Raw genomic sequence first — 24,784 nt, 5'->3', positions numbered from 1 at the left:
GGGCCCCCAGCCCTTGGCGAAGCTGATGCGCACGCTGTTGGGGTCGTAGGGCCCGTCCGCGTAGTCCAGCTCGGTGGCGTGCTGCAGGAGACAGGACTTCTCGTAGTCGAACACCTTGATGGAATAGCCGGGCATGACCTTGCGCACGATCAAAGTCCTGCAGTTGGGGATGTCCAGTGTTGGGGAGTTGACGAAGATGGGGTGCTCGCTGCGGTTGTAGGCCCACACGCCATCCGGCTCTTTGCTCAGTAAAATCCCGTAGCCGATTTTACTTCGAGTCCTTCTCACAGTCTCGCTCCTGTTTTCCAGGTTTAGCTGTCCGAGGCAGAAGCCGTTTCCTTGAGGTAGGTCGTAAAATATACTGACAGACTGTTCGTACACCGTGTAGAGGCGGCCAACGCGAGTCCGGTGCTCCCAGTAGGCCACGTTGCACCAATGGCTCCTTTTAATGGCATCGGGTGACGTGCTGGCATCTGGGGGGAAAAGCAGAGACGTGGTCAGGGCATGGAGAACTGGATGCACAAGCAATGTGAAAACACAAGTACTGCCACCCACCACCTCGAATCACACATGAACCAAACTTCCACTCAAACATTTATGGCAGATATCATCAAGAAAGTCAAAGCAAGGCCAATGACCATCCAGTCACCCAACTGCTGGGGATCTCAAGTCCACCCTTGTGCTTGCATGGGGACAATCACCCCAAGGGCACTGGGTCCCCTAGGGACTAGCTGATCCCATGCCCAAGGTGACCAGCTCTGAACACCAAGGGCATGCAGGGCTGTTGCGTGTCGCACACATCATCCATGGGGCAGCTGGGCTGGTCCATCAGCACCCACATTACTACTTCAACACAAGAAGACACATGGCCTCAAAGGAAGGGACTAGCATCACCCTGTTGTGCTGCTCACGCTGATGGAGATATGCAGAGCCCGCTGTGATAACCTGCAGGAGCAGCTAACAGTTCATCAACCCAACAGGCAACTGAAGACAGAAGTGACTTTGTCTACACCCTGATTTTTAAAGGAAGCCACCCGCAGAGCTGAAATGCAGGGGATCTGCTCACATAGAAGAGCCGACAGTATCTCTGCTGTGTACAGTCCTTAGATGGGGACTCAGATATTCCCGCAGGAAACACACAATCTGAGAAGATGCTTCATGCCACCGAGGGAGTGTTTTCTGCAAACTGCCCATGTTCTCATGTAAAACCTCGGATCCTCCTCAAGAACAACAAGAAGGGGCTTTGCTTTCCAGGAACAACATTCAGGGAGGGATATGGACAACTGGGAGCCCTTTTCGAGCTCGCTGGGGTATCTCTGGTGCCTCGAGATGGAGCACGGGAACTTGCAGCATCCACAGCTCCACCAACCAGGAGAATCCTCCAACTTTATCATCATCATTTCCCACTTCTCATCACCACAAATGCTGCAGGTTTTGTATGTTCCTGTCCCAGGGGCTAGCAGGGTTGTGACCGTTCAGGGAGACAATTGCACATCCAAACTGAAAGGGTCACGGTCCGACTCCAGCGGGGTTCTTGTGTCCCGTCACATCCTCCACAGGCAGCTTTCCTGCCACACAGTCAAGAATGATCCTGGTGCTGCAAGGAAAACAGCAGCTCTGTGGCAAACACCCTGTGTGCCATAGCGTGCTAGCAAGCCTGGGGGGGCAGCCAGTGCCCTCCCTGCCTCAGTGGTAGGAAACCCCTCTGCACTGATGCTAATACCTGTCTCATTTTGGTTTTGCACCAAAAGAGATTTGTCTTCCACATCTGCAGCTCCTGCATGCCCACAAAACTGAAGTGAATTTAAGATCTGCTCCTAACTTGTTCACAGCCCAAGCAGACCTCCCAGCTGCTCTCCGGCCACAATTCCTCGTTAGTCCCAAACTGCTGCATCCACCTGGGTCTCTCCATGCACAAGCAGAGGCTGCTCCAAGTTCACTGTCCAACCTTGGGGTGGAAGCACAAGTTCCTGTTCAACTAAGAAAATTATTCTAAGGAAGCCCCATCCTGCGCAGTCACATGAGAACATTTGCTGAGAGGCTGCATCCATGGGATTTGGGTGCTAAAGCCACAAGTTAACCCCAGCTCACCCAAATCTGACCCCACCACCCTCCTGGAGGGCTGGGAGTCCCTTAAACCAAGTCCATCCCAATGCTACTCACTGCTAGCAACAAAATGAACCAGGAAATGTAAAGATTTGTCATCCTTGCTTCTCTCTGATCAATAATCTACGTGTTTGCTGCCATCCCTAAGGCACTGTCTGTCCCTGGATGACAAGGAGGTAGAGGAGCAACACGGCTTGCCATGACTTTGTCCACAATTGTGGGATGAGTTTGTTGTACCCATCACCATCCAACACTGCCCACTGGGCTCAACTCTTCCCAAAGTCCATCAGGACGCCTTGCAAAGCACCAGTTATGGGAACACCATGTTTTAGCGGGGGAAGAAGATTCAAATTTAATTTTGAATAAGACTAAATAAGCTGACGAGTCGTAGTAGGACATACCAAGATCTCCACTGAGAACAGAAACTCCAAGGAACTTGGGGACGGAAAGTTTCAGAACCTCTTTATAGGACTTCTGAAGCGTTTGCAGAAACTGTGAACCCAGCTGATGGGATCAACACAAACCCAACCCAAATAAAGCCCTGTCTAGCTGAACACACAGTATTCACTGGGTATTCACCACAATTTACTGCAAATGAATGTCCCCAGAAGAGCAAAACCCAAGTGGGAGGAGAAGGGCAGCCCAAGAAGTGCCCCCATCAATGCTGCCATGCCAGTCTCCAGGATCTGGGCTGTATTTGGACAAAAAATGATACATCTGCTGAAAAGAAGGCAGGCTTCTGCCAGGGGGACACAATCAGCCGTGGGTGGGCACTCCATGAAGGTGACTTCCATGCAATTTATGGATGGGGCATAGGTACAGCAGCCAAGAGCTGCTCTCCACCCCACTTCTGACTCGAGATACGGGCAAAGGAGGCTCCAAAAGCTCTAACTGAGAAAGCAACCCTACAAAAAGCGAGCAAAATGCCCCAAAAGACCGCTAGAAGGCCAGGGGGGAAAGGGCGATGGGGAATCCGAAGCAGGATGTCCTGGGAAGCCCTCCCACATGGTCAAAGGGATCCGGGCCCGGGTGCCACGCAGAGCACGAGCTTCGGGATCGCTCCCAATCTGCCACCGTGTGCCAGCAAACTTCAAAGAGCCTCATTAAGGAAGAAAAGGGCCTCTTCCCAAACAAAACCCAGCGCGCGCCCAGCCCTCCGCTTGATGTTGTATTTAAAAGCAGGCCGGGCACCATGGGCAGGTCCCAAAAGGCACCAGATGAAAGCAGCTCTGATTCACACTCGGCATCACGCGCCTGCTGCTGCACGGGGAGCCTCGTCCCGCTCGTGAGATCCCGTGATGGAGACACGACACGGGACACAACACGGGACACGACACGGGACACAACACGGGAAAACCAAACCCTGCCCTGGCAGGGATGTCGATGCACGCGTGGGCACCTGGAGAGCCCCACGCGGCTGCAAGGAGATGAAGGGGGATGTTCAAGAGCATCCCCATGACTCAGCCCATGGCTGGTGCTCACGTCCAGCTTCTCCTGCAGCATTGTGGGCAACTCAACCTGCTCTGACCGTGCAGCTCGGCCACCTCCTTCATGCAACAGCAAACAGAGCCCTGGCCTTTCCTCGTAGCTCACTCCACTTTGCTCACTCTTTTTGCCTATTTTTCCAGCCCCGGGCAGGACAGAAGCGTGCGTATCCTACGGAACACGCGGACACACAGCTTAGACGCATAAATGGGTCACTATGAGCAAGCTGCTAAGCACAGTCCAAAGAACAGCCCAAATGGCACATGCCCGTCCCTCCCCAAATCCCTTAACAGTTCAGGGGAGCCCTGAGTTGAAATAATCCCCGCTTAACGTCCTCAGAAACAAGCTGCAGGGCAAGGAAGAGGTTAAAACTTTGCACAGCAGAAATGGAATTTTTATGGCCCTGCAAAGGGGAAAAAAAAAATTAATCGTCAATCTGCCCCAGCAAAGCTCACAATCGTTTTCATTAAGCCAATATACTTAAAATATCTCAGCCCTACAAGCTGCAGCTGGAAGGCATCGCTTGGGCCCCCGGCCCTCCCCTCCGAGCAGGCGTGAGCTGCTTTCCCGAGCTGCAGAGAATCCAAATTGGGCATTTTTTTGCCTTAAAATGTCACATTTTTGCCTTAAAATGTCACCCCATCACCATGGATTTGTAGGAGCCAACTAAAGCGGTAACTTCTTGGTGACATTGGGGTCCTGGGCCCCCACGTCCCTGCTCCACGCTGCCATTTCCGTACTTTAGGAAAATACTCCCAAACCGCAGAGCGGATGGATGCTGGGGAAGGAAAAGCATCCAGGAAAACAGCTTCTCCAGGAAAACAGCTTCTCCAAGAAAAGAGAAGCAAAAATGTGTGCAGCCTCCACAAGGTGCTGGTGGTAACGATCCTGCAGCCATGGGCTGGCTCCTGATGGATTTCTAGGGGATCCAGTCTGGCCAAAACTCCTGGTTTAAACCAGGGCTCTTCCAACATCGTGGGTGTTGCTGCAAGGGATGCTCCCGGCACCTCCATCCGAGCCCAAATCCCAACATTTTCCTCCCATCGGAGGGAAATTGAGGGCCCGTTCACTTCCCTCATCCGGCAGAACACAAATCCATACAAAACCCATCTGGAAAACCCTTTGGTGCGCAGGTTCCCCTCCTCTTCCTCCTCCAGGAGCCGACTGAATGTGCCAACCCAGGAGACAATTAACTCAGGGGAGCGCTCGCGCTGGGTTAATTAATCTAATTAGCTCCGAAAAGGGCCTGATGGGCAGCGGAGCCGCTGCAAAGGCCGGCGGGGATGACGGCGGAGTCGGCGCGTGGAGAGGACCGGGGGGAAAGGGGGACATTTCCATGGCAGCCGGGGAAACAAAGGGAACGCAGGGCAGGCAATGCCAGGAATTCCGATGGGAACAATCTTCGGGGCAGAAGAGAAACCGCTCCGCAAAATCATCAGCTTGTGCTGGTTTCTTTTTTATGCCCTTCAACCAAAAACACGCGCCGGGGCGAGCTCGGTCGTGGCGTCCACAGGACGTCACCGTCCAGCTTTGGGAATTGGCCCCGGGTAACTCCAATGGCACCTTCAGCTCCGGAACGGGACAAGGAAACGGGGAGAAAAAGCCTCTTTTTTCCTCCATTTTGTGGAGGAGAGCTCCGAACTTTCCCAGGCCTCCGAACAAGCACATCCTCAATCCTTTTTTATTCCAAGTGCTTGAGAGAAACGCCGAGAATCCGGGAGAAAACACCCAATAAATCACTCGGCTGCAGATTTCCCGTTCAGCCCCAGCAAGGTCCAGCTCTTCCTTCCCCGCTTTATCTCGTGGCCTGGCTCGGGGCCAGCGCTCGTTATTAATTAACGAGGCCGGGGGACGCCCACCGCGTTCCCGCCTGCTCCAGCCGCTTCCTCCCGGCGCGCTTCCATGTGCCAGAGCATCCCACGATGCCGCAGGGATCCCACAAGACCGCATCCCAATGGGAATGATGGGTTTCTCTCTCCGAGTGGCTTCCATGAGAGCTTCCAAAGGCTTTAATGGCAGCGTTTAATTACAAGGTGCTGATGAGCTGGAAGGCCAATGCAAATCCTGATCCTTCTGCATCCCGGTGCGGTGGGAACGAGCACCAGTGCAGGCTGCAATGCTGGCAAATCCACAGGAATCCACAGCCCGGGTCTCCGGGAGCATTTTCACCACCGTCTCCCAAATTCCTGGCTATGTCTTTGCACATCCAGAGTGGAGGTGACTCACGCTGATTACCCTCCCGGGCCAAGGAGGACTTGTTTTCATTTCTAGAAACCACAGTTTCGTGAGGAAAAAAATACAAGGCAAACGGCAAAACGCAYGCACGCTCAGTGGGATGCATCTTGTCCCACTGCACCACGACGAGACCGAGCTGCTCCCATATTCCAGCTCCATCACTGGTGTGTGGGAATGGTTGGGACCCGCTCTGAGTCTCCGGATTGCCAGGGATGCTCCAGCACGGAGCRGCCACCATGGGAAGAGGATCAAGGATTCACTCCGGTTCAAACTCCCCGACCTCTCCTGGCCTCATCCTTGGAGGGCAGAGCAAATTTCCAAGGYAAAAATCACCCTTTCAAGCCCCTGGCCGGGGCTCCCACATGTCACTTTGCTGTCCCCGACTTCTCCCCACGAAACCCTTCTGTGAACCTGGAGTTACAAATGYGGAGAATTAAGAGCCAGAATAAATGGTTTTCTCCCCGGGAGGAAGGAGGAGAGGAGAAGAGATAGGGCTCTTCATAAATCAGGGAGATGAAGGGAGCACAGGAACGCTTCGTTATGGCTAACGAGTTCAAGACCATGCGCTCTAYACAGGGCTGAAAAAGAAAAAACACCAAATTCTCCTTCTCCCCTCGAGGGGAATTGCGTTTAGAAACTAAAGCAAGCTGTATTTGGGGGAAATACGCCTGGTTTTGTGCATTAGAAAGGCAGACTGTCAGCCAATGACAAGAGCCTCGTTTCTCTTCTCGCTCTTTTGGAATAGGTCACATCTTACATTAGATACATGCGTGCAAAAAAAAAAAAAAAAACCCATGCAAAAGCAGAATAACAGTGGAAAATCCCTGCCGGGTATTTTGCAGAGATGCATTAAGCAAACGGCTCCAAAGAGTGCCCTGTTTCCTMCTTTGCATTACTTGGGCTCCTTATTGCAACCTCCTGCATCCTCCTGATGGAGCAAGGAATGGGACGGGACGGACGGCGTGTCATTAAACCTCTGTATTTCCATGGTGGGAGCAACCACCACTACCATCGCTGGACATTTTGCCGAGTTATGGTGCTAGAATCCTTAAATTGTTAAAAATAGGGAAAAAAAACTGCACAGTTCACATATTTTATAAAGCTGGGTTAAATCAACATCTGCAAAAAATATCCCCGTTAAACGAAATAGCAGGATTTCATTAAGTAAACTGCAAGTTGGCAAAAATTCTGAAAGAAAGGGAAAAAGCCACAGCCAGCCCTGTAATTTAAACCTTATTTTAACTGTGACAGCATGACTGCGAGAGGCTGCATTTCCAAGAGAAAAAAATAAAATAAAGCCTAAAAAAATTCCCCGCTCTCCCCCGCTCCCCACCTCGGTGCACTGCAATGTCTGCAGTAATTGCAACCTGCCCTAGAGTTTCCCCATCACRGGAAGGAGCAGGGATCCCAGTGGGATCCTTCCTGCGCGGAGCCAATGGGCACAGGGAACACTCTCCAAACTCACACGTTTGGGCCCAAAATTAGTGAAAAGGCTTTTTTTTTCCCTCCATGTTTTCCTATGGGAAGYCGAAGCGAAGCAGCACGAAGAGGCAAGTCCTGCAGTCGGCGGGACAGGGCTCAGTGCAGCATCGGAGCAGCGCTCCCRGACCCGAGCTTCCCAAAGGAACAGGCAGCAATTAGGGTTTCCCTTCCACAAAGCTCCTCAATCCAAGCAAATCCCCCAGAATCAAAGGAAAAAAAAAAAAAACAGGACCAGTAAAACTGGTCACCTGGCATGTATTTAATCCGTTTAYGCTGGAAATAGCTGCCTGTTAGACTAAAAACCCTGGAAGAAGCCAGGAGCAAYGTGCAAACTTGGAGCTCAGGAGGGGAACGCAGCAGAAAACGCGGTTATTTGCTTGCAGAGTTGTGGCCTCCCTCTTTTTCCTGGCGCTCGGGACGCTGGAGTTATCCTGAAGAGTTGTTTGCTGCCCACGGAGCCGAGAAAGCAGTGCTCCCGTTTCCTCCGGAGCCTGATGCCGCCGGAGCGAGCCCGGAGCATCCCGTCCTCCCGTCGCCGAGCTGGGTACGGAGGGAAGGCGGATCCGCTGAGGATGCCTACGGAGGGTAAGGAAATCCTGGGAATCACGTCGATGCTAGCAGGTCAAGTCACAGTGGGGGGTTATTCCCGGGATAACGGGGCTCTCCATGGAATTGGGCTACGGCTGGAGGGAGGTGCAAGCAGTTTGTTTTGCAGCGACGTGTCGCTTCCAGCAGGAGCTTCCCAGTGCAGAGCATGAGGATGCACAACATTTCCCAGGTCCTGGTGCTCACGTGAATCAAATCCAGGTCAAACCGCAGGCCCTGTGACACTCACATGGATCAAATCCCYCTCTGTGCCAAAGGAGGCCAGATCCAGAGGGACACCATGCACAAGCAAAGACCGCAATCAAAGGAGCACAAGGGACCATTCCGCAGCTTGAGGTTCTCCAAGGAAAATCCAGGCACTGCCACCTCCTATCCCAGCAAAACCCATTACACCTCCCCATTTACGGACAGTCACCCATTCCGGGTTCCRCTGCCCCACATCCGTGTCCCTCATTCCACCCATATCCCACAGGCCTCCAAAGGCCCCTGCCCAGATCCTTGGCTCTTCCCACCCTTGGGTGACCTACGGGCCAACGCACAGCCCTGCTTTTAAATTTCCTGGCTCTGGAGGCTACAAGCCAGGCCATTAACATTATTTATAGGTTCCTGTGCATGCATTGCCATGTGTTTGTCTGCTTAAAAACAATCAGGTTGAAAAAAAAAAAAAAAAAAGAAATTCCTGGAGGTCAAGGAATGGAAAAAAAAGAAGTTATCAGTGGTGCGAGGGGCCTAAAGAACCAACAGCCCCGTCGGACGCGTAGTGGAGATGTGCTTATTGGGTAAATATTTAAGGTACTTTATAAAACTTTTACAACGTGCTTAGAAACTGTAAATCTCCAGCTCCGTGCGCGGCGGGACGGCAAAAACACCAGCACGTCCAGGGCTAACGTGGCACCCAACGGGCCCCAGGGCTGGAACCCTGCGGTCGGAGAGAGCCGGAGCCCTCCGGAACGCACTCCGTGCCCTGCATTGAGGACACAACACTGGGATTTTCCTCCTTGCAGCGAACGCAACACTGGATTTTCTGCACATTTTGCAAAATTGCAACTCTCCTCTTTTTGCTCGGCAGCTTCGTTCTCCGCCGGGAGCACTGCAGGATTATTCTTCAGGTGGGAAGCCAAGTTCAGGGCGTCGCGGCCGACTCCGCATCCGCCCCGGCCGAGCGGCTGCTCCGGAGCCCGCGGCCGCTGCCCGCCCAGCGGGCAAATATCCCCTYGCTTTGGGAAAAACGATGCCGCGCTCACGGGCACATCCGTGCCCGGAGTGGTTTCCTTCGGGAAAGCCACGCAACTTTGTGGGATTTGCTCGGATTCCGCGTTTTCCGGATGGAATTCTTCCAATAAGCATGCATCTTCCTAACGGGAGAACCAACGGGTTTTGCTCTTTTCCTTGGAACGGCGTCTTTGCTGCAGTTTAGGTGCATTCAAAGCAATGGCAACAACATCAGGGAAGGGGGAAGTGGAAGTGCGCTCGCTTTGCAGACCCGGCCTTGCTTTGTGTATGATGAAGTGCAAGGAAAGTTTGGAAAAAAAAAAAAAAAAAAGAAACTTAGATGAGAGTTCAAACGCTAATGTCTTAAAGATGAAAGCCTGCTCTTCGATTAAATGTTTAAATAAAGTTTTCTCCTACTAAATCATTTAAACATTTTCACATTCCTCGCATTTCTAGAAGCTCTGTTCGCTTTTATTTATTGTTATAACCCAGTGCCCTCTGCAAGCGACCACRGCGATTGGAGGCAACCTCCTTTCCGAAGGGAAAGCTCCTTCAGGACGGTAAAAAGTTTGTTACAAGCTGCGCAAATGGACTCCAAGTGCTGCAACCTGCAGAGCCTCCAACCACAYATTTTCTTCCTTTTTCGTTTTTCCTTTTTCCCTCTGCAAATGGGCATAGCCAGATACTGCTCCAAATATCAAATATAAGTTCAGAATAACTCAGCTGACTCCACTTCAGCCCTGCTTGGGCAGCCGAAGCTCTGAGCAGACCATGCATGCATGGTCTTTTTGCACGGAATTGCATGCTCATCGCTGGCCGCTCTTCGTCCCAATGTGGTTGCACAATGCGCCCCACGACCACGGGATTCATCCTGCACGCTGCAACCTCCCGGACCGCCTTCCTGCTTGGAAATGGAGCAGGAAAAAGGGGGAAAAAAATGCACAAATGCCCCAGAGCGGCGCTGGGCTCCGGCCGGGGCGAGCGCGTCGCAGCAGCAAACGCCGCTGTTGATCCTGGCACGGCTCCCTGCGYGAGGCCGCAAACCCAAACAGAGCCGAGCGCCCTCCCGCCGGAGCCGCCGAGGGAGCCCCGCGGCCGCCCCTGGCGTAACGGGGCTGCGAAAACGCTCGGGAAGCGCCGGGAATTCTGCTTGCCGGCTCCCAAGGGGTCGGCTGGGCGGCGAGGGATCCGGCCACGGCGCCGAGAACACGAACGCCGTTTTTGGCCCCTTACGTCACGTGGAGATAACGCCGGCGGCCGGCGCGATAAACCACCCTTTTCCTAAGGGCTTTCCTCCCGTCCGTGCCACAGGAAAGCACCCAGACCTGCAATATGGAGCCATGGGAAAGGAGCCCGGTCAGGCACTGCCCAAGTGTCCCCGGCGCAYGGAGCTGGTTCCGCAGGCATCGGAGGTGACCTGCGAGGTCTGCCACCCAACACGGCCAGAAAAACCACCTGCCCTTCAGCTGCAGGGAAAAGCAGCATCACCTCCAGCTAGCTGCAGACCTGCTGGGGGATGTTCCATCCCCAAAACCATCGGGATGCTCCATCACATTCGCAGCAGCTGAGCTGGTCCCACACAAGACCCGTGCTGRGATTCATATGCACGATGAATCCATCTCAAAAGTGATTTTTAAACACTGGAGCCACTGCATAACTTCTTTTATGTGTTGGAGGGTCCACCTGATGGCCAGAACCAACTCGCTGCTCAGCACAGACCCATGGTAGCCACGGAGGACTTGCTGCACCAGCTCAGCAGCTCCTGGGACAGGCAGCTGGGCTCTGCAACAAGCCATCCGGACACACAGAAACCCCTCGAGAGGCAAACAGGCTTCATTAGTGCATTTTCTTGCCTATTTATTTTAACCAGAAGGACTAAAATTTGCAGTGTGCTGGTGCGTGCACGGATGCACTGGGCTCGGGTGGAAAAGCCTCCTGCAAGGCAGCACCTGCCTGCCAACAGACTGAACACCAACGTGCAAATAAATTGTCATCAAGCTGGGCAAGCTCTTACATTTTTGCTTTCAAATGATTAAATTACTCTTTTKGGGGGAAAAGGTTCCCCACAAACAGGATCTACAGTTCAGCAACACCTCAAGGAGGTTGCTGATGGTGCCTTCTCACCACCACGATCACAGCYGCATTTTAGAGACCAGCTGCCCCAAGACCCCAAAACGCACGGGCAGACTTGAGAGCATCCTCACACGGGCGCTGCAGAGCTGCTGACACTGGTCCATCCTTCCCCATATCCCCTTTAGAGCCGCATTAGCTTCCGATCAGGAATGAGCTCTGGGCATCCCGCTCSCAGGCCGGCTTCGAATCCCCCGGCTCCGCTTTTCCTTCCTGCAGGGTCTAACTAAGGCGGGAGCTGCCGCTTGCAGGCGCGGCGGCCGCTCTCCGTGCGCRGCGCRGAAAACACGGCGCCTGAGCTGCCTTTGAAGCGGAGCCCTTCAAAGCCGCCCGCACCCCAGCCCCAGCTCCGCCGAGGCTTTGGCACAAACAAATCCAGCATGGCAAGAGCAAAACTAATTTGCAAAGATCTTTAATGTTGAAAGTCTCAGATGACCGACCCTTTCAAGCGCAGCTGAATTCAATCCAGCTCTCAAAGATCCATATTGATGATTCGACGTGGAAAAGACTATGGGTGTTTTAAAATATATGGCCGCGATTACCTGCAAATAAAAAACGGCACTAAATTTTCTTGTTCGAAAGCCAAGAAGCGGCRCAGTCCTAGGCCAAAGCCAGCCATGTGTGAGTGACATTGCTTTTCTAAACACACTTTTGCTGACGTTTCCCTTGCATGAAAATAGCTCAACAATGGGGGGAAAAGCAACTCGCTGCCCACATAGGATCTTTACCTTACTTTGTACTTGCAAAGGAATTTCCTTGATCTCCTCCAGAGTGGAAGTTTCCACCGATCCCCACAGTTTGTGTCACATGCGATTCAATTTATAGAAGGTAAAAATAAAAATAGAGTCCCGTGGCATCGCACAAACCGGTTTGCTCTCTTTTAAATAAATAAATAAGATGGGCATAAATCTCTTGAGAGCAGGCGTAAATCAGCCAGGCTAAAAGAACTCGGTGGATGTCCCACCGAGTGGGTGCAAACCCGGCTCCCATTGGGAATGCTGCACCAAGCTGCTCGGCTGCTCACAGCGGGGCCGGGAGCCTCCCGGCATGGAAACCCCTCCGCTGGAGCTGGTGCAGTGCCAAGGGGAAYGGAGCAAGGATCTGCACGCAGGAAACATCTCCCTGTGCTTAAACACGGGCTGCAGCTACAGGGGCTTCTCTCCGTGCTGGCTCTGCCCCGTGTCCGGCTGCCCGGCTCCGTGGACAAGCCCTAAGGCAGCTGGCATAAGGCAGCATCCGTCTCCTTGGGAAACCTTTCCCTGTCCCAGAGGTGGCATGAGTGCTTTGCACAGGACCCCCCAGGCCCTGGCACGCAGCATCCGGAGCCAACCAGAGCTGTCCCCCTCACCCAGCTCCGGCCCCAGCCATAAACCCAGCTCCACAAGAGCCTGATTTGTTTTTTCCTAAGTCCCAAATGGCTTCCAGCAGCAGGAGGGTGGAAGGAGGCCGCGTGCTGGACCCCGCCGGCCGGCACGCAGCCAGTCTCATAAACGGTTGGCAGGCGGCAGAGCAGCAAGCCCGTCTCTCCAGATGAGCTTGTTACTACTAATTTTTACCGACTTCCCAGTCGATTCATAAAATTTGGGGGTTGTTTTGCTGTTGTTTGGTCGGGTTTGGGGTTTCTTTTCCCCTCCAGGGATGAGTTTGGTCCTGGGACATCCAACCCAACCTGGTGCATCTCTCCCTGGGCCGTTGTCTGGCACGGACACCCAAAGGGCTGCAACGTTTGATTCCCTCTGCAATGCCAACAGGAAGAGGGTGCAGCTCATCCAGAGGGTTTTCAAGTATGGAAAGCTTAGGACGCTGCTGCCCGCTTGCTTTTGCTTGCTTGGCTTGCAGAGAGAGCCCTGCCCGCTTCTTCAATTCCCTCCTGCAAGCGCTGGGCTCCGAGCACGAGGTCACAGCAAAACWGGGTAATTCCATCGTTCCCTTTTTGCAAATAAATATTAAAAAACACCAAACTGATGGCAAAGCTCGGTGGTTTTGCAGTCCCAYGTTTGCTTCCTCCATCACTTGTGTATGTGGAGCATGCAGGGATGCACACGCATCCATCAAGGAAGATTAATCCGTGGAGTCCCCCATCCCRGTTCACGGAACACACTTCTCTTAACCGAGGGCACGACAGTTTGCATCACTGCGTGTGAGCAAGCAAAGCAGCCAGCTGACAGGTTTGAGAGTCTTCAACAYTTGCTGGCTCCCTGAATGGAAAAATCGTAGCAAACTCAACCTTAATAAATGGAAAGATCTGAGAAATAGCTTTTCTGCTGGCGCGTTTTCCCCCTGCTAATGGAATACATAGATAAAGCCGACACGGTTGCGTCCCAAGCCACGCTGCTGCGAGYTCTCCCAGGCAATCCCGATGGCTTCTTCTGGGATGGCGCTTGGATGCTGTCAGTGCTGAAGGATTTGGGTCCTCCCGGATTCCCGTTGGTTAACAGCACAACCTTCACCAACAGCGGAGCCAGGCCAGCAGGGCCATGGTGGTGGCAGCAGCCGATGCAGGAGCAGGGCAGCGCTGCCGAGTCCTCCTCCCGAGTCCCTGCAATGCGCCCTGCAGAGGGATCATCCACCCCTTTCCCAAAGGAAAACGGCAGCAGCAAAGGGACGCACTTCTCAGCTGCAGAGCAAAACCCACACAAATAAGCAGAGCTCCATGAGGCAGGTTTAACCATCAGCAGCTCCAAAACGCAGGCCACATTTTTCCTGAAGCCTTTTTCCTCCCTTTCCCTTTTTTCCCCCTTATGTCGTGGGGCTTTTTTCCCCCCTCCCTTGCTAAAATCCATCTCCAGCCACCGCCTCGCGTGTCCCTCTCGGAGCCGAGCATCCTCCGGAGGCAAARCGCTGAGATAGGTCCTGGAGCACAGGAAAGGAGGTGCCTTTGATGGATACCAACTCTGCAGACTTCAATCGCCTCGGCGAGCGCTGCAGATTTAATAAGTTATTTCCGTGGAAAACCTTAGCAAGGCAGCTATGAATCAAGCCTATAAACACCTCCCGCTCATCAAAGCGCCACCAAAAACATCTATGACTGTAGCTCTGAATACTAGCCTCTCCACAGGCTCCTCCGAGGAGCCAAAATTCCTCTTGCAAAACACTCGCTACTTTCAAAGGTCATAAATACACTGTGTCCAGTATTCAGCAAATCCATTGGAAAAGCAGAAGGCGCATGGAGAAACGGCACAGTTCAAACAAAGCCGGGCCATCAGATACACACTGCGTAAAACACACAACTGGGGCTACATCAAAAGAGCTTTTACTACCTAGAAAGCTGCATCCAGCTCCTAATAGGGTGCAAGAACGTGGTAACGCTTTGGCTACAGGGTTTAAAGTAATTTGCTTTTAAGTAACTCGCTTACTTCCTGGCGTTCCTTTCGCTAAGCGCGATGCCGAGGTGCTTGGGGAAGCAGAGGYTGCGACTACCCCGGGACTCAGACATCAAAACTGCTCAGGGAACCACAGACAAACCAGACTGTATGTGGGTGCTGCGCTTGCTCCAAGGACTTCCATGCTGAAAACATCCCGGCCGAGTGCTAAAAGGCCTCCCGGTTCCRGAGGAAGGGAGGAGAGGGCGACGCTCCGCGCAGCTGCGGGCCGCTCGGCGCCGTGCTGGAAAGCAAGCCATGATGCCCCAAAGTCAGCTCATCTCGCTGCCTTGCAGACCAGCCATTTTTGCAGAAGGAAAAACCCTTTTTCAGGCTTTTTTTGTTTCCAGCTTTCTGCTCTCCCTTGGTAACAAGATGTTGAATGCGCCCTYGCCAAGCCCCCAGCCTCACCGGGCATCCAGCATCACACGGCGGCTTTCCCTTCCCGTATCCCACCCGGCTCCATGGCACTCACAACGGGGAGCTGCGGGCTCACACACAGCCCGAGCACCCCCTAATCCCCGTGGGAAGCGCCCGGCCAATTCCCCATAGGAATAATCTTCTTCCAAGGGTGCCGCAACGCACAGCCCGCGTTACGCCAGGCAAGCGGCACCCAGGCTCTTCATTCTCTGCCAGYCACGTTGGCTTTTATTTATTATTTCCGTCTTCTGCAATAGGGACAGATGCGACTGTCCACGTTTTTTTGAGCGCTTTTAGAGCGTGAAGGTGGCTCAAAGCTCTAGCAGGGCATGGAGAGATGTTCCTGCATGTTAAGGAAGGGAAGTCAAGGCTGGGATTAGGCTGAGATTTCAGCTCCCTTTCCCGCTGTGCAATGGGAGCCCCGGGCAAGCCTCTCCCTGGCTGCCCATAGGAGCAAAGCGGCAATAAAAGGGAATCCTTCCCCGTTTCGTCAGCCGGGATGAGAAGCCGCCCCGAGCGCGGAGCTGTCCCAACCAAAGATGCTCCTGGAGGCAGGCAGGTGTCTGCGCCCACCTGCACAACTGCCTGCCCCTCACCAGGCAGGGACACGTCCGATTCCCAGTGCAGGAGATCCCTTTGCCCTCGGCTGGCAGCATCTGGGCAATGGGGAGGTTGGCTCGTCACCAGCACAGGAGCCCTTCAGAGCCAAGCATCACTCCAGCACCCACCAGGACCTTCCCAATCCACAGCAATCCCCTTAGTGGCCCCTCACCCTCCCCAAAACTCATTTCGCCTCCCCAAATTCCCAAGCTGGCCCAACTCCGAATGCATTTCAAGACCCATCGCCCCGTTTCAAGGCTTGTGTTTCACAACCCAGCAGGGTGTTTTTACGAGCAGGTGCCGCTTGCCTTAGAAACCCACGTGCAGCTGCGGAGCCACTGCTGCAATCTGCCCCCCAGCCCCGTCTCGTGCCCCCCGAGGGGCCGCAGCCCCGAGCCGCGCTCGGCACCACGGGCGGCTCCAGCTGCTCTGCATCAGCCCAGGGCCGGCATCACCTGCGAGCCCGGCCCCAGCAAACTCCCCCRGACCCCAGGTCCACGTTAAGACCCCCATTCCAAGCCCCAGCACATCCCTCCTGCAGGGATATGGGCTTCCCATGCCGACCTGAAGCCTGCATTTTGCACCGTGGTTGCAGAGTAAAACCCAAGCCTGCAATTCCCCCTAAARGACAAGTCCCAAATGACCCCCCAGACTTGGCCTAACTTCCCTTCTGGGGATAACTCAGCAATTCACCCATCCCAGAGCCRGCTCCGATGTCAGCTCCCATTTCCCACCATAACACACGGGCACTCCCAGCCTGGGCCACTCTCCCCAGGCACCGGGCACGATGCTGCACTCGAGGGCCGCGCATGGAAAACCTTTCCCAAGGAGCAACAAATCCCTCCCTAAAGTAAATTGGAAAATAGATGCGCTTTATTTMCCCTTGGCAAACTCGGGCTATGGAAGAAAAATGTTTAATATAAAAACATCTGACAAAGCACCTCCAGGATGTATTTTTTTGCATCAAAGAAGTAGCTCTTGGCAGCGCGCGCTGCGCCGACAAGAAAGCGCCCGCGCCAAACCCTGATTGTTCACGAGCTCCGAGCGCGCCGCGCCAGCTCCCTTCAAGCTAACTGGGAAAGAAAAGGGAAACCAAAACCAGCGCCGGCCCAAATAAACATCTGTCTGTGATTAAACTGGATGCACAGATACGCTCGGCTCTTGCTTTAAGGCGAATTTACGTTTTCTTTAAAGGGACAAGCTGGGGAGAGGGGGGACAAGGAAGGGAAGGTCCCGTTTGCTGCAGAGCTCCTGACTAAAGAGCCTGCCCTGCTCTCGAGCAAAACAGCMGTTTTTGCTTTTAACAGGTAATTTCACAATCTCTCCCCGAATCTGGAAAGGGGAATGTTTGCCCAGTTTCCGCACGTATCCGCCTTACATATTTATAGGCTTTTTTTTTTTTTCCCTATTCCTAACACAGAAGATCTTCATAACTTTCCTTGTTAGCATAAATCTCTGCAGCCTGTTATTTCTGGTGGGGGGTGGGAGGGAGGGAGGCATTTGCTTTCTCCATGCTTGGAAAGAAGCTGCCTTGAGTTCATCCTAAACACTGCTGGAAGCAAGAAAAGAAAGAAAGAAAGAAAAAAATATATATGTGTATATATATATAAAAACGAGCAGCAGTGCTTGCTGTGCAGCCCCGTGAGTCACCGCTCCACATCCCGGCCCCATTCCCAACACCACCCGCTCCTCCAGCTCTGGAAAACCCAATTCCCACCGAGCCTGGCGCACAGAGCCTCTCTGCTCCTGCTTGCTCAGAGCTAGCCCACGCGTTTTGGGGACCTTCACATGGGGCCCCCCATGCCAGGCTGCGTCTGGCTGGGGTCTAGCACACGGCAAGGGGATTTGTGCCCAGATCCCATGGGTTTGGGACAGTAAGCAGCACTGCACACATTCCTGCAGCATCCCGCGTGGATCCCACCAGATGCAGGAGGAGGATGGACAGGACCACGGCACGGGACCATGAGCATCACTCCACGCACGTCACAGCTCTCCCTCAGCTCCTTGGCTGCTGCTTCACCTGAGCAGCTCCAACCCTTGGGATCGAGTACATGCCCAGCCCTTTTCCAAGCAATTCTGATCTGTCCCAGTCATTGCATCTTCCTGAGGAACCAGAACCATCCCCAACCCAATCACATCCACTTCCAAAACCCCATCCCACAGGAACGTCGCAGATGCACAACGGGTTGTCCTTGCAGCAGAGGCACCACCAAAACACCTTGAACTTCCAACAGGGAAGAGTTTGGGATATTATCCCCACCAGCCTCGCTCCCCATGCAGGAACTTGCACCAATACTAACGACCTGCACTGTGCACGAGCTAAAGTCCATCTGCAAGAGCAGCTTTGCTGAAAAGAAGATAGGGCATTTTCTACTCACTGCTCACTGCCCAAGSAGCACAAAGCACCATCCATAACTTGCTATTTTTATAGGGAGCTTTTTCACTCCCTCAAGCCTTTTCCATATTTTCTCAGAAATGCTGCAGTCATGAAAAGGTCTATTTCAAAAAGAGGGCATTTTTTCCCCCCATTTTTATACATACGACTGAGATAATCTTTTGACTTTGTGCAAAAACTTCCTGTTTAGAAGTTCATCAAGTAAATGAGGACCAGGGAAAGAACGGTTCTCTTTGTTATCCAAAATTGAATTTTGCGGTTTTAGTAGGAAAAGCCTTTTTGATGATCAAAGCTGAGGCAATAAATAGTAGTGGCTTGATGCTAGATCCAAAACGTACTTATTTTTGGAACGGGAGTTCAACGCGCGCTCCGTTCCCCGGTACACACACAGAGCGGCAGGGAAGACCACATGCTCGATGCATCACCCGCCCAGGCCTACGTTTCAAGCAGACCCATTAAAAAAAGGCTGAAACGGCGAATAAACAAACTAAAATATGGCAGAGAGAGCGCACGGCCTGAGGTTACTGGGTGTTTTTTCCCCCCCTTTCTTTCAAGCCTTCCAGTGATGACAAGTATGGGTTAACTCCAGTGAAACTCTTATCCTCTTTCAGCAATCAGGAGCACTGGGGAAAAATAAATCACGCAGCCCCAGACTCTTATTAAAAGTCGCAGCGCTGGGAGCGGCGCGGGGGGAGAGGCGGTGTCCAGTTTCAGCACAATCCCGGCCACGTTATCACCGCCTTGCTCAAGGAAAAGTCCAAGTCTCTGCCTGGTTGCAGCAAAGCCACAAGGAGCTCAGCTGGGATCGCAGCTGGGCCGTTGCATCCCTCCGAGCCCGAATTCGCAACCTCGGCTGCTGTAATTAACGTCTCTTTATCGGCGTGCAATCAAAGCCGGGGTATGGGGAGCGTTGCCGACACATCGGCAGCTCTGGGATCGTTTGCTGGGAATTGCAGGCGCGTGTTCCCGGCTCGGGAGCAACGCCGCAGAGCCCTCCGGGGCCGAGCGCGAGTGGGACGCCGCGGTGCCACACGGAATCAGCGCCCGCCAAGACACCCACTGGCGTCCGCTCCAGCATCCCAAGGAACCTGCAGCCCGGGAACGCCGGGAATGCGCTCCCGGATGCGGAGGAGGCGGAGAGGGAAGGTGAACGYGGAGCGAGCGCTGCTCCCGCATGTGGAGGATAAGCGGGCGCAGCAGCACCCACTAAAACCCCACGGTGAAGCAGAGCAGCGGGGCCGTGCAGCACCTCGCCCCAGCAGCGCCTCCCTGCCTCCAAGAGCGGCTGCTTCGTCTCCCATTTGCCCCAAACCCGCGCGGGAGGAGAGCGCGGGCGCCCTCGGCTCTCCCGGCCCCGGGCGGCTGCCAACCTGAGAAGTCTCCAGGCGTGACGTTGGGCGAGTTGGTGGCCTCTGTTTCAGTGTAGGACAACGTGGAATCGGAGAGATCTGCAAGAACAACCGAGAAAGGGAGAAGGGCGTTAAGCGGAGCCGCCCCGGCCCCGCGGCCCCGGCGCCAGCCGGGCCTGAAAGCCCGGCTTAACTTTCCACCCCTGCCATGCAAATGAAGAGCTGCAATTGCCTCGACCACAAAAATAACTGCAGCTCAGTTGATCAAACAAGTAGGAACTTGGTGCTTACTGGATAAGGTTACATTAAGCCTCTAAACAATTCATAGTTACTATACTTAATTATCACCATTAAAATTCTTGAAGCTGTTTATTCTTGCTTCCTTCCTTCCTTCCTCTTTGCTGAAGCGAAGGAAACTTTGTTTTAACAAGTTAAGAGTCTTTGTTATTCTGCCTTGCTTACACCCCTCTAATTAAGCGCTCAACTGTTTGCTCACCGATTAACTATTATTTTTCCAATCCAATAAGCCCATGAAGCCAATTTCAGTCTCCGGTTGTTGTTTTAACAAAAATCACGTGTCACTCCCTATCTCCTCTCCCTGCAGCACAGGCAGTTGCTGAAGGGAACTAACTTGGAAGGGGGGAGAGCAGGAGGGATGCCTCGATTTCCTTCCTTTTTTCCTTCCCCCCTCCAGGTTTAACAAAAACAGCATAAAAGCCTCAAACACAATCAGCAAATTTGTTTTCCAGGACACTGGGCACCCTCCCAGTGTCACCCAGTGCTGGGGAGCTGGATGCAGCCTTGCCTGCTCCCTAAGGCTTGCAGATCCGGAGCGCTCATGGAGGGATGCACAGAGCATTACTACGGCCAAGCAATTCCATTTCTACCATGGCATCAGATCCCCTTCTCCCTATGGGCTTTTATTCCCATTTCCTTGGGGTGGGATACGGGCATCACAAAAGGGAGCATCCACTAAAGGCAGTGGGGCCATTTCTAGGTGGGAACACTTAGCAAGAGCCCACATTGCACTGGCCGCTTGCTCCAAGAGGCTTCCATAATCCATAGGGAAAAAGCGAAAAGCCACTCAAAAAYGACACAGGTTTCGTTTTAATAAATGCAATGGGAATAATGGGCGGTTCTCCCGCGGCCGGGAAAGGGCACCCGGCAGCCGCGGCTCCCGGCCCGTCACCCCGCGCGKTACGCACGCAGACACAACACGGCGTCGCGCAGCCTTTCATTGCACCCTCATTAAAAACAGCGCCTCGGATTATTTTGGAAAATATGCATGTGTCTACACCGTAATTTGCCATGATAGGCTGCCATTCATTTGCTTCCCAAAACCCGTCAGCTGACGCTGGCTCAGGAATAACGAGCGGCCGCAAAGTCCCCACGCGTAAGCTCAGCCTAACGCGCCACGTCGGGGCCTGCTCGGCCTAACCCAAGCCAGGAGCGGCGCAGACAAGGGGGAAACACCTACCCAGTGGCTTTTGCTCGTCGCTGGGAGACAGCCGGGAATAAGGAGGTGGTGGAGACTCTGGAAAAGACAGAGCTTGGYGTTAGTGCTGCCGGGCTAGGAAGGCAGAGCCCCAGGTTTTCTCCTCCACGCGGAGGAACCTCCCAAGGTCTCCCATTCCAGATCTGGACAGTGACAAAATCCGCTTGCCAATAACCCCAGCCTGAGACTTTTTCAAATCCCGGGGGATTTGGTGCTCGGCTGCAGCTCTCCAAAGGGGCTGCCAAGCGGTACCTTCCTCGAGAGGAAGACACGTGTCCMACAGAACCCCATGCTTGGGGACCACAATGTCCAGCTGGGGGTCAATCCTGCCTTCCATGGCCACTTCTGCAGTTCAGCACACCAGGACCTCAGCAGCACTGTTTTGGGGACAGAAACGATGGCTTTGGCCATGCCATCCACAGCCAACAGGCCCAAGAAGCAGCCAGGAGCCGCGTGGTCCGGGGATGCTCCATGGCCTCCAGCAGCTGGGCGCCCTCGACGCTCCTCACCCCGGCCTCCCTTCCGCAAAGCTYCTCACACACATGCATTAAGCGCATCCTTAAAAGCGCTTAACTGAACTAGGAAACTTAAGTGGCTCTTGCTGTGCTTGTGGGAGTGAGGAGCATTCAAGGAGCTCAGGGCTCCTCGAGAAGGGTCTCCGTCCCCTCTGGGGACATGTCAGAGGGTGGGATTTTCCCCATTACTAAGTTACTACAGGGATTTTTCTTTTAAAGTTGTAACTTGCTAAACTTAGAGCTATTGTCTGGGTTGAGCCAGCACCACGTCAAGGAGATGCTCCCCTGACCTCTGTGGGAACCTGGATTTCAATTCAATGCCTCAACATCAGCTCCAGACAAATAACATGGCCACATGCCCTCCAATTTCCCACAGTGACGTGAAAACAAGTTATTATATTTAATAGCTGCAGTTCAGTTTGGGCTGTTTTATTAAAACCTGCCCAAGCACTTGCAGGGTGGTGGCTTTGCCATGGCCTGCGGTCACTCGGTGCTCCTGGGGAAGGAGGCTCCTCAGCTCCCAGCCGAGAGCAGAAGTGGAACCGGTGCCACCCTGGCACCAAGTCACAGCAGGGGCAAAAGCGAAAGGGCCACCCTGGTACCTGCTCTGCAAGTGCAAAGGCTGCAAAAAAAACCTACAAAAAGCCTCTCCCTGCAGGAAAGCGGCTTGAAAGCTTCCCTGGATGTAGCTGTCCCTAAAATAATCCCCTGGCTGCAAAGGGGAGGAGAAGCAGCAGCGCCGGGGTCRGGGCACGCGGGCAGCGGGGCGCGTGCCCAGCGCACAAGCTGCTTTCAAGTAACTGATGCAGAGCGAGGCRGGATTTGGGGCTGCAAAACAAATAAAACCCGAGCCAAGAAGGGGATCCTTAGCAAGAGGGTTGAGATCTGCAGGATTCCAATGATTAAACAATGCAAAAATAAAGAAAAAAAATGAAAAGTAACAAGCGAGGGGGGAAGCCCAGGGGCTCGAGCGCCCTCCCCTTGCCGCGGGGCCGGGCTGCGCCCCCCGGCGCGGGGCTCCCCCCGCGGGGCCGCCGGGCCCTGCGGCTTTAAGAGCGCCCGGGCGCCGATAAGGAGCGAGCCAGGCTGGCGCCAGCAGCGCCGCGCGCGCGGCTCGCCCGAGACGGCGAGAGCCGCGCAAAGCCAGGGGGGCTACAGCCCCTGCGGCCACCGCACCTGGGGGGCGCGTCCCCCGCCCTCTGCCCCCCGTTTTCTTTTTTTTTTCCTCCTCTCTCCTTTTTTTTTTTTTTCCCCTTTCCTTTCTCCTGCGGCGGAGGGAACAGCCCCTGGACGGCGCCGGGCCAAGCGGGGCCGCCCTGAGGGCGCCCACCCGGCGGCTGGAAGGGGGGGGTGTCTTGAGACCCGCCGCGCTCATTGCACCCATGGCCGCACGGGGGCTACCAGCGAACGGCGCAGGGTGGGGGAGAAAGAGGGGCCCGACGGCGCTGCCCGCCCCCTCGGGCCGCGCAAGTTGCGCTGCTCTTGCAAAAATAAAATAAAAAAACCCTCCACGCAGCCACGCGGTTCCCCGCGCGCCCGGCCCCGCCGCGCTCCTCACCTGGCCCACAGAGCCTGCTGAAGTGGTAGGGGTTGCAGCAGACGGTGGGGCCGTCGGCGACGCCGAAGCTCTGGCACTCGCAGAGGGGCTTGAGCTCGGCCGGGTGCTGCAGGTCGGGCCAGCGGAAGAGCTTGCCCAGGAGCAGGTGCGGCGGCGCGGCCTGGCCGCCCAGGCGCAGCTCGGTGCGCGCCACGAGCACGCAGCCGCCGGGCATCCCCCCGCGCGACTCCACGGCCTCGAGCAGGCTGTCCAAGGAGCGCTCCTTGAGCCGCTTGAGCAGCGAGTACGTGACCGCCTTGAGCTCCTGCTCCAGCAGCAGCAGCCGGGAGCGCGACTCGCGCCCGCGCCGCTCCGCGGAGCCGCCGCCGTCGTCGGAGGCGCCGTCGGGCGCGGGGCCGCCGGGCTCGCGCTCCGTGAAGAGGCAGCAGGTCACGGTGCGCCCGTCGCCCTCCCGCGCCCACCACGGGCCCGGCGCGGCGGGCTCGCCCATGGGCCCCGCGCGCAGCTCGTGGGGCTCCCGCGTCACGGCGCCGATCTCCGGCGGGGGGTTTTTCTCCGGGCTGCTGCCGGGCGCTCCGCGCTCGTGGCTGCTGCTCCCATCGCCGCCTTCGCTGTCCGCAGTGACACGGCTTCTCCAAAGTCGCCGCACAAGCCCTGAGCGTTTGGACCTGAACATACGATACGCGGGAGGCTCGGTGGCGTCGGCCTGGCTCCTCTTCCTCCCCCTCCTCCTCCTCCTCCTCCTCCGCCGCTTTTATCTCATGGCAGCAGCGCCGTGGCGAGCTCCGCGGCGAGCTCCGCCGTGCCCAGGCGCTGCGCGGCCCCGCAGCACGGGGGGGGCGCCGGCGGGGGCATAGACGGCGCCGCGGGGGCTGCGCCGACGGCGCGGGGGGCTCGAGCGGCGCCGCGCTACATCTACCGCGGGCGCGCAGCGAGGAGGGGGCTGCGCGCGGACGGCAGCGCAACCGGGGCCGGCGGAGAGGGAACGGGGGAGTCCCAAGCCCGGCCCGAAACCCCCCGGCTCTTCCGCGGGGAGGGAGAGGCGCCCGGCGCGGCCGCGCTCCTTTGCCACATCCAAGGGAGCTCAGCGGACCCGCCTCAGGCGGCGCGCATCGGGCTGCGCTCCGCGGAGCTCCCCCGGCGGGAGGACCAAAAATAAAGAGGAAAAAAAAAMGGAAAAAATAAGAGTAAAAATCAGCTTCTCAGCGTGGTGGCTGCAAATTGTAAATATCCAAGGAGCGGCTCCTGCTGCTGCTGGCAATCCGTCATGCGGGAGCTCCGCGCCGGCGCGCTCCGCTCCGCGCCGCTGCCTCGCGGCGCCCGCGCGCCCGCGCCGCCTTTTGTGTGCGCGGCGCGCGCGCGCGCGGGGCCCCCCGGCGCGCCGCGCCCCCATTGGCCGCCGCCCGTCACGTGCCAGTCTAGACACTTTGGCGGCCCCGCGCCGCGCCGATTGTTGCGCAAACAAGGGCTCGAGTTTCCGAACTCTTAAAGGCGCCGCGCACCCGCCCGCGACGCCCCACGCGCGACGCTCCCGCCTGCAGCGGGTGCCCCCCCAACTCAGGCTGCCCACCTCGCCGCGTGCTCCCCGTCCCTGCAGCGCTGTCCCCGCATTAATAATTATTTTTTTTAAGGGGGGTCATTTTTGCCGCCCCCACGCAGGACACCGCCCACACGGCGCCCCCGCGAGCCCCCCACGAAACTGGGTCAGGGCTGCGCGGCGCCGCGCGGGTTAACGGCGCTGCCCGCGGGGCCGCGCGCCGCGGACACTCCCCCCGCGCGCCGGCGCCTCGTCCCGGGTGGCAAAAGTTCGGGCCCCGCGAGCTCCCATTGGCCC

At 55.5% G+C, this 24,784-nt stretch overlaps 1 protein-coding gene across 1 annotated transcript; it reads right to left on the bottom strand.

Annotated features, from left to right (window-relative positions):
* SMAD6 (SMAD family member 6) lies at positions 1-23,671 on the bottom strand (the record flags this gene model as incomplete). The annotated part of the gene is made up of 4 exons (XM_026040635.1): positions 22,951-23,671; positions 20,860-20,916; positions 19,404-19,481; positions 1-473 (listed from the first exon to the last, which is right to left on the bottom strand). Coding segments are annotated over exons 1-4 (1,284 nt in total), but the record flags the coding sequence as incomplete, so codon positions are not given.
* Positions 23,672-24,784: the final 1,113 nt, after the last annotated feature.

The sequence above is a fragment of the Nothoprocta perdicaria genome, unplaced genomic scaffold (assembly GCF_003342845.1).
Source record: "Nothoprocta perdicaria isolate Ctin4 unplaced genomic scaffold, notPer1 scaffold_26, whole genome shotgun sequence".
NCBI classification, from domain to species: domain Eukaryota; kingdom Metazoa; phylum Chordata; class Aves; order Tinamiformes; family Tinamidae; genus Nothoprocta; species Nothoprocta perdicaria.
Note: the sequence above shows the minus strand (reverse complement) of the source record. Positions and strands in the feature narration are given on the sequence as shown.